Below are 9,646 nucleotides of genomic sequence, written 5' to 3'. Positions count from 1 at the left end.
ACCAAAAACAAAGAAACGGTAAAAAAAAGATCCGTTCTCCCGTTTTGGTTTCTGAATTCCAAAAACGAAAAACAACTAAACCAAATTCAAATAACGATCCGTTTTTGTTTTTTTTAAATTCCTATTTTCATTTCTCCGTTTGAAGATCTACAGTAAAAGAAAGACAGATAGGCCAAGTGACCTGGAAGTAATAGTAAATATAGCTTATATAAATAAAAGAACGGGCATAATATGCAACACTAACGTTATACCAGAGTAACGTTAGAAGAAAATATAAATAAATCAATAAATAGGTTGATATGAACCTGGACCGAAAGAAATATGTTTGCAACAGTAGTTTATTAGAGTTATTTAATATCATGCCTATCCATGTAAACATCACCAGCCACGTTTAATGAGTGCATTTTGTGGTTGGATGCAATTGGGAATATAGGTTAACCTAAGAACTTGTGTGTGCAGAGTTGTTACTGTTAGCGCTATATTATATTATATGATTAAATTAATATTTAACGTGGTTTCCACGTAATGGACCAAATTGTCCACCATGAGAAGTTAGGGGATCGTTTTTAGGGTTGTTGTTGGGGGGGCCTGTTAAATTCAGTTATGTTCATCTGTTGCTGACCATCGTGTTAATATTATTTTAGGTAAATAATAATTTATTAAATTGTTCAATTTTTTTCTATTATGTTCACTTGCAGAATAGTTAAGTTTAGCTGAAAGCTCCCTTTGTTGTTAATCTGTTGTTATTATATGCAAATAATAAACGAATCAATTTATTTTACTAAAATGTTTAGATTATGTTCACTTGCTTGTTGTCTATTACACACACTAGAGCCACACACCCCACTGGACTGTAGGCCTATTTGCGTTTTTAAATTTGTGAATGAAACAGTCAACTCCTAAAACAGTTCACGCAGTATAACAGCACACATGTAAATCAGCCGATCAAACATTATGTGGAGAAAGAGCTCATTTTGGTGAGTAGGTAAATGCCTTAAGGGATTTAAACGCAAAATTACAGAACATAAATATTAATTTGTATATTATCTCCATATGACAGTAGCTCGCAGGCATGGTGCGACACCTACTGGTCTGTGTTTTTAATGTTTTGAACTGCCCTTGATGGTACATTACGGTAGAAACCAAATTAAATATTAATTTAATTATATAATATAGAGCTAACAGTAACAACTTCATATTACCAACGGTAGGCTATTGAACCAAACAATGCGCTCATTAAACGTGGCTGGTGATGTGTACGTGGATAGGCACAATATTAAATAACTGTAATAAACTACTGTTGCTAACATATTTCTTTTGGTCCAGGTTCATATCAGCCTATTTATTGAGAGATTTTTTTTCTTCTAACGTTACCCTGGTATAACGTTAGTGTTGCATATTATGCCCGTTCTAAAAGCTTGGCTTTTATTTTTATAAGCTATGTTTACTGTTACTTCCAGGTCACTTGGCCCACCTGTCTTTCTTTTAATGTAGATCTTCAAACGGAAAAATGAAAATAAGAATTTCAAAAAAACAAAAACGGATCGTTATTTGAATTTGGTTTAGTCGTTTTTTTGTTTTTGAATTCAGAAACCAAAACGGGAGAACGGCTCTTTTTTTACCGTTTCATTGTTTTTGGTTTGAAACGACAAACAAAAAAAGGTGTTTTTTTCGTTATTTTGTGTTGTGGTTCAAACGAAAAAAACAAACTATCAAAACGTACACGGACCCTCGCCCTTATTTACGGTGAATGTTCATCATTTAAAATTGCGCCGTAAAATGACATTCGGGGGTACACTCAAAACATTTGGGGCAAAACGGTAGGGTGCGTTGTGGACCTGCGCACCAGTTTAACCTCTGAATGTGAGTAAATCTAATGAATTGGCCACCATAATATTGGCGTGTGATGTGTAAAATTAGAAAGCAGAAGTTAAGTCACATATGTCATGGTTGTAAAAAAAAATGGGCATCTGTACATCTTCGCCAAGTGCAAACCAATACAAAAGGCATCAATTAAAATGATTGGGAGAGTAATGCCTGTTTTTCCAATCATTTTGGATTGTCATAGGAAATTAATTGCTGGTGAAGGGGGGGGGGGGGGGGGGGGGGGGGGGGGGGGGGGGGGTCAAGTCTATTTTGACTAAAGATCCCAATACTCCTCTGGTGGCCCTTGAATAAAAGTCTCCTAGGGTATTTTCAGATACAAATGATTTTGGCATCTTCTGATATCTGTTCAATTTTAACAAATGTTAAGTTACCAAGTACCATTCAGCACAAGTTCAGCTACAATGATATCTAACACATTTTCAGAAAGCTCAGTGCCCAGAGCTAGACATTTCCCTGAGCTATTGTTAATACATTTATTTCTGACATTAAAATACTGAGTGAAGTTTAAAAAGAATAAAGAATGCAGACTTCATCTCAGCATCTGATTTCTCAATCATCTGATAAAAAGTTACTTAAGTAAAAACATTTTTAAATTTATTTTGAAATATTCTAAAAAGGTACACAAAAACAACTTTATTACAGTAACAAGGGTAATTGTTATTTGTTACTTCTCAAACAATGTAATTTGGTCTCAGTTGTTGGCCCTGTGCAGATCTGTGGCCTGGGGATTGGTAATCAAATGAGGTTCTTTGTCATTTTCCTCTTGGCGGGTGAGCCACACACTCACTAGAATGAGTTTATTTTAAATTATTTAAAAAATGTTAACACAACTGCAAGAAAGATTATTTAAGCTTAAAAGCAAACTAAACTGACCTAAAGAAATGAAAAGTTATGCAGATCAACCCTATAATTCCTGAGAAAATGAGAAAGCACTTGAGAAAATGCCAGAACAGCAGTACTGAGCATGATGGCTCTGGCATGCGTGTGCCTACATACTGGATCAAAAGCACTTTTGATCGACAGTCACTCCTATAGAAAAGGTCAATTGTTGCATGGCCAAAACACACAGATTAAACTAATCAAGCCAAAATATATTTCTAAAGTACCTTCCAGGGCAGTAATGAGGCTGGAACAGTTTCCTGATGGATTCCTACATGTCTTCATGCAGTCAGCTCCACAAGGCTTGTAGTGCCACTCACAGTCACCAGGGGAGTTATAAAAATCGCAGAAAATAGCTGCAAGAGAAAAAAGAAGTACTAATATAAGTACAAACAAACTGAAATATGTTGGCTGAAGATACAATTTCGTCCTGGTGTCATGGTGGCCAAACTTACGGCACAGCTTTGGAGTTCTCCATTTAATACAGGCCCCAGCTTCATTACAAGCTTTGGCATATGCAGCAACAGCAGTACAAAGACATTCACAGTCCCCACCGGTGTCACAAGCACAAGAGTCTCTCACGCAAGAGTCAAAGTATGGACCAGGGTCAACCTTGAACATACAATAGTGTACTGTTTAGCCGAATAATTAAAGCTGAGGGCAACAAAAATGTTGTCCTGTGCTTGTAGTAATAGTAGCAAAAGTGTCATTGGTAGTATTAGTACTAATCACACAGGGAGAACTATTGGTGTATATGGTAGAAATATTGGGGTGATGGTATAATTAGAAGGTCTTAGTTCGCCATAATCATTAGCAAAAACCTCAAGGGCGTATAAATATCCAGTCCAAATATTGTACTGTCTTTAGCTTTTAAGAGATTTTTCTCTGGACCAATGTTTTGATTTAATAGATCAGAACTGAGCAATGAATGCTTAGTGACAACATTTCCCAAATACTGTGGCAGTAAAAGTGATTCAGATTGTGTAATTGCATACACAAGTGTGTGTATCCATGTGCCTATCACTATAGTTACCTTTGAATGACAGCTCTGGAAGGTGACACTGGTGATGATGCTACACTGTTTCTGGGACCAGGCTGCCCGGTAGCGGTTAGAGGCACAGGGATCAGTGAGTAGTTGGGCACTTGGGCAGTCGGATGAAACCTTCCAACTGTTACCAAATTCTAGAACATCTGCCACTGTCTCCTGGGAGCGTGTGGTGTAGTCATTCTTACTGTTGCCGTCGTAGTTTCCACACAGGCCACAGACTTGACCCTGAGAGGGAGGAACCCAATAACATAATGTATTGCTATGATAAAAAAGTAAAAGCTGGTGTGCTTCCACTCAAATATCCTTCACTCCTCAAATGTAGGTTAAGTATTTTCAAGAAATGTCTTTGCTTTCCAGTTCATAAAGTGCAAACTGTTGTGTGTAAAAAAAACGTTGTCCTGTCTTTCAATTTGACACATTCACCAAAGAACTGCTGACTACAAAGTAGTATTGCAAAAGTATTGCAACAAAACATATGATTGATTGTAAGCCACGTTTCCATGAGAAATGTAAAATAAGCTATATTGATATGTTTTCTCCAGGAAAATATCACACAGCCACTATCATAGTCCAGATTTATAAACTTGTTGTGGCCAATGTAGCAAAAGAATGCTGTCATGTTTTAAATTACCAGACATATTTAAGTCCAATATTCACTCTCCTTTTATCTCTGTTTTGTCTCCACCAGTTCCTGATGAAAATATACTGTTTTTAGGCTGATGCAATGTTCACAAGTTCACACTAACGTTTTCTGGGAATAATAGAGGCTAAAAAGCTCTGTAAGGTTGCTGAGTCTTTGTGATTTCAACACTATGAGTGACTCCTTTTTCATTACAAAGTTATTTACAGAGTGATTTTACTTATGTTAGTCAATTTGTTCATCAAAAGTATTGATTAATGTAAGTTGCTTTGTGGAACAAAATGTCCTGACGTGTCTGTGAAAATTCTTATGGTGTATCATTAATGACATAGGCCGGGCTGAAACTGCCTTAACCAACACAATTTGTGTAAAAGCCAAGGGTCAATCTTGACACGCAGACATTTTTTACCTGGAACTGCGGGCTGAGTTTAATGAAAAGACTGGTCTTCTGGTCCCACATGAGCACAAGTCCCGGTTTGATCATCACCACCAGGTAAATACCCATCTTGTGTACCTGAGCAGGGATCACCTGGCTGTTGCTCTTTACCACTTGGAAGTTCTCATCTTTAAGTTGGAATTCATTATCCTGTGGGCATCAACATCAAATAAACATATATTGTATTACTGTACCATTTACAGAAATTGAGGTGGAACAAGTAAACACTGTTAATATATAGTTAAATATTTTTGATACAACAATAAATCATTTTAATGCTGACTTACCAAAGAAATTCTTAGGCTTATCAATCATAAAATAATAATAGGTCCCATCCTTAGTGATTATCCTTTGAACCATAGTATTCTGACGTTGCACTTAGGCAGAATATGTACACAGAGTGCGTGTGTTGTGTTTACCTCTAGGAAGATTTTGATAGTCTTGGAGCAGGTGGTTCCTGTGGTTCCACAGGGAACATTCTCAGTGATAATTCTGAAGCTTCCATTGCTCTGTCCGGTGCCACAGTAGTCCTGAGTAAGGCATAAACATGCAATTACTGGAAAACCTAATCCCTAATCTTTTTTATAAAGATAAACTGCATCACCAATTACTGGTCTGCTTTTTTTCTTGCAATAGTCATACATGTATCTACATTCAGTAAATACCTCTCTATATAGTAGTTTCTAGATGGTGGCAGAGTCTGCCAGTGACGCACTGGATTCATATTGCCTACCTAAGCCTCAGGGCTTTACAGGACTCAAATGCAGCATTTAATCAAGCATAGTTTTATCTCACTGATAACCACCTCACTCTAATTCTCCTACAGCTGTATCCAAGCTGGATCACGTTTCTGCTAATTTCCTGCTGCTGCTTCAAATTTTGTGTTCCAATGGCAAAACATTAGGTTTGTTTTTAACAAGACAAGGGTCACTATGGACTAATGGAACAAGAAAGAGCAGCACAACACACCTCCAATTCCTCATCAAACAATAGTTGTTCATGTTATGATAGAAGAATGCAGATTAGCAGATTATTGACAGATGTTTCATACAAAACATGTGTTTGGCTGCACTGTAGACAGATACACACAAGGTACTCCTCTGTTGTACAAAGAAGCACATTTAGCACAATATTTTGTGCAAATGCAGTGCTACATCCTTGTGTAAAAAAAAATGAAAAGCACACCCTGCACACTATTATTGGCTGTGAATTAGACACAAATGTGGTACCCAAAAGCTCTTTGTGGATGCACATAAACATCCCACACCCAAAACAGTAAGCAAAGATCAAATCAAGGGCACGGCCTCTGCAGATACAGACACCACCACATGCTTCTAGTGGGTTATAAGTAATGATTGAGAGGGATTACTTTTGTACTAGTCTATACATTGTTTTTTAGTGAAATACTGCATTTTATATATTTATTGATTACAATTGCATTCATTGTGATCTGCCACTTTACCTGTAGGAGTGTGTATTCACACTCTCCGTTGAAGTCAAACCTCTTGTCATCAAATGTGACGTAGTGACCGTCACCATAAATCCCACAAACTGCATCACACACATTGGTGGTACATGTGAACTTCCTTTCATTACAGTAGCTGGGGAGACACAAGTGAGACACAAACTTTTAATTGAAACATGCAGAAAAACCACTGCATTTTTAGGGGGGTTATTTTTCATCAGCAAAAACATCTGGAATTATTATTTACTAAATCTAAATTTAGAATACAAAAACCCTTGTGCAATTGGGGTAACACTTTTCACTTTTTTTGCTTTACATAGCATTATGAGTATTTATGAGTGCTAATCACAATAAATATAACTACTGCTATTACTGTATTTTATAATGACTTATAAGGTTATGTTCACTAACTAAAGATCATAGTGTATTATAATTCTATAGTTATACATTCTATAGTACATTGCAATCTTTTTTATAACGCATCATAACAGTGATTAGCCTCTTGTTTTTGAATTTCCATTTGTATTACTAGGTAAAGTCATAACAGACATTTTGTGGATGGTAAACATTAACTTAAAATTTTCAAGATGTCTGCTCTAAAACTTATAACCAAACTATGGTTGCAGAAATATTGTCCATGTTTTCATGTGTTATCATTAAAAGGTTCCTGCACTTGAGACATATTAATTAATATGTGATTGCTGATATTTTGTACAAACCATGTGTTGCAGTCCACACTCAGTGTCTGCCCAAGTTGATAAACCTGTCCATTGTGCAGACATGGACAGCTGGTCTCGTTGATACAGCTTCCGGCTCCATCTGACACAAGGCCATCAGGGCACATGCAGCCAGATGTACAGCCTGTACTGATCTGTGTCCAAACAAATTAAGAGGTTGTGAGTCTAACAGGGCTTGTGCATGTATGTTTGACTTCTGTTAGTTAGACTTCTGTGTTATGCTGTACTTACACAAGCCATGTCCAGGGTGCTGCAGCTCTTCTGACACTCAGTCCCAGTGGCCCCAGGTTGACCAGTGGAGCAGTCAAAGTAAACCATGGGGGCAACACATGATGGTGAGGCTTGGAAATGATAAAGAGTATTATGATCATGTCAAAATTCCAGATGCCATTTGCAAAATTTAATGCACAATTCCCTGTATTTCAGCAGGAACCATATTTTTCTTCCAGCTTTGAAGCTTCATGATATGGAAGAGACTTTAAAATGCAACATTTTAATTAGGTAAACACTCAACATTAATTATATTATTAACAAATTACAATTAAAGGGTAATTTTGTTATTTGAAACCCCCTAAAGTTCCCCTTTGAGACAAAAGCATTTAACTCGCTAGGTTATTGGAATTGCAAGTATTTGTCCTTATGTGGAAACATACATAGTAGTAGATTTGCCCCTCCTGAGCAGCTGAGAGTCCCATGTCTGCAGACACTGTGAGAACAGGTATAAGAGGACATAAGAAAAAATAGTTAATGTCACCAGCTACAGTAGCATCCTGAATGTTGTCTAAATCTTAATAACATACTGTGATTGATGTATACTTGCTACAATGTCCTTTAGCTGGCCTTTGACTGTCCCCTTTGTATTATTATTATTATTATTATTATTATTATTATTATTATTATTATTATTATTATTATTATTATTATTTCTTCTCAGTGATACAATGCTAGTTCTATTGGTACATTCACTTCATGAGTGTTCACACATCCAATGTTATGCTGTGTGCTGTTTTTTTATTTTCTGCTGGCTGTAAAACAAATTGCACCCCACTGGGATAATAACATTTACTTAACTTAAGTTGTAATCACACCAAATACATACAAATTCAAGCTAAATTACCTCTTTTTAAAATTTTAATCATGTTACATATTTGCAATAACAACTAATACACACATAGCACCTTTACAGCTAGCTAAATTGACTGTATTAGAGTTAAGATTGGATTTTATTTAGATGCAATTGAAGGCCATGGAGGCTTTGCAACAGGCTTTGCTTCTGGTTTGTTGACACTTCAGTGAAGGGATGGATCGCCTTTTTTATTTTTCTGAAAACTATTATAACATTTAATATAGACGTTTGTATTCCAGTCAGGATAAATTTCTGGTCAACAGTTTAATGTGTCCAATACTTTGGTTTACGACCAAATATGTCATGATCTGATGACTTTCCCACCTCAACTGCACTCTACATCAGTGCAAGTTAGCAAACATTAGTATGCTAACCTTCTAAACTAGGATCGTGATGGTAAAAATTATTCTACAAATTATAGCGTGTTGTGTTGTCATTTTAACATTAGCCTCTCAAAAATACTTTCAGATCTGCCTAACGTTAGCTTGTTTCCATTTCTATGGCTTTTCCAGAAATAATCCTCCCTATTGTCTACCAAGCACATTAAGTTTACTTTCCTCCATTTTTCAGAGTGTATGGATTCAATGTGTATGTAGAGGACATCCATTAAAGGATTAGGTATACCTTTAATGTATGTCCTGTAGGCTATTACCCTAAAATGGAACACAATAGCCTGTCCATATTCTTGATTAACAGCTCATTATAAAGTAATTGGTGTTTATAAGCTGACCACTAAATGCCCAACTCCTGACATGAATATTCTCTGCAATTGCAGTAGTAGTACTAGTAATAGTAGTAGTAGTAGTTGTGTATGTACCATGTGAAGCCATCTTTGCTGACAACCTGTCCAGGAGGAATAATGATGTCTTTATCGTAGCAGGGACAGCTGTCACTGGACACGCACTGCCCCACCTCGTTCATGTAGGTTCCCTCGGCGCAGCCACAGCCGTCCACTGTGGTGAAGGTGGTCTGGCAGGAGTAGTCAGCCTGGCTGAGAGAACGGCAGGTACGACTGCAGCAGGTCATGTTGTAGTCATACACTGTCTCTGCTGGACACAATGTACTGAATTTGCCTAGTAGGAGAGATAACATTAGGATGAGAATTAGTACGAGAGAAGTAGAATCTGCTAGATGAATCCGATTTTCATGCAGGTTAATTGTCAATTATCGATTGCACTGGCCTTCTAAACAAAGCAAGAATGAAATCTCATTAAATATGCAGCTTGCCCTTGAAGGTCATCAGCTGTTTGTTACATACCCAGTCTCTCTCCCAATTAGGGGCGGAGCAAGACATTGTTAACATTTTTAAACAGCATCAATATCCCATATAGAATGTGAGGACACTAGCATGAATATTGCTGCTTCATAATCCGCAAAATTTATATTTTTTGTTTTCTAGTAAATTAAAGGTCCAATATGTAATATATT

General features: G+C 36.8%; 1 protein-coding gene across 1 annotated transcript in view; it reads right to left on the bottom strand.

Moving 5' to 3' along the window:
• LOC116686779 (mucin-5AC) overlaps positions 1-9,646 on the bottom strand; it is a 37,757-nt gene that overhangs the window by 7,410 nt on the left and 20,701 nt on the right. Inside the window, exons 17-26 of the mRNA XM_032511826.1 lie at positions 9,036-9,291; positions 7,746-7,798; positions 7,324-7,433; positions 7,075-7,226; positions 6,353-6,491; positions 5,310-5,420; positions 4,864-5,040; positions 3,800-4,039; positions 3,222-3,378; positions 2,994-3,122 (exon numbers count right to left, since the gene is read on the bottom strand). Of these exons, the coding sequence (XP_032367717.1) occupies positions 2,994-3,122; positions 3,222-3,378; positions 3,800-4,039; positions 4,864-5,040; positions 5,310-5,420; positions 6,353-6,491; positions 7,075-7,226; positions 7,324-7,433; positions 7,746-7,798; positions 9,036-9,291 (1,524 nt within the window). The remainder of the gene's footprint in view (positions 1-2,993; positions 3,123-3,221; positions 3,379-3,799; positions 4,040-4,863; positions 5,041-5,309; positions 5,421-6,352; positions 6,492-7,074; positions 7,227-7,323; positions 7,434-7,745; positions 7,799-9,035; positions 9,292-9,646) is intronic.

This window comes from Etheostoma spectabile, unplaced genomic scaffold (assembly GCF_008692095.1).
Source record: "Etheostoma spectabile isolate EspeVRDwgs_2016 unplaced genomic scaffold, UIUC_Espe_1.0 scaffold48, whole genome shotgun sequence".
Classification (NCBI taxonomy): domain Eukaryota; kingdom Metazoa; phylum Chordata; class Actinopteri; order Perciformes; family Percidae; genus Etheostoma; species Etheostoma spectabile.
This window is presented reverse-complemented; position numbering and strand designations above follow the sequence as displayed.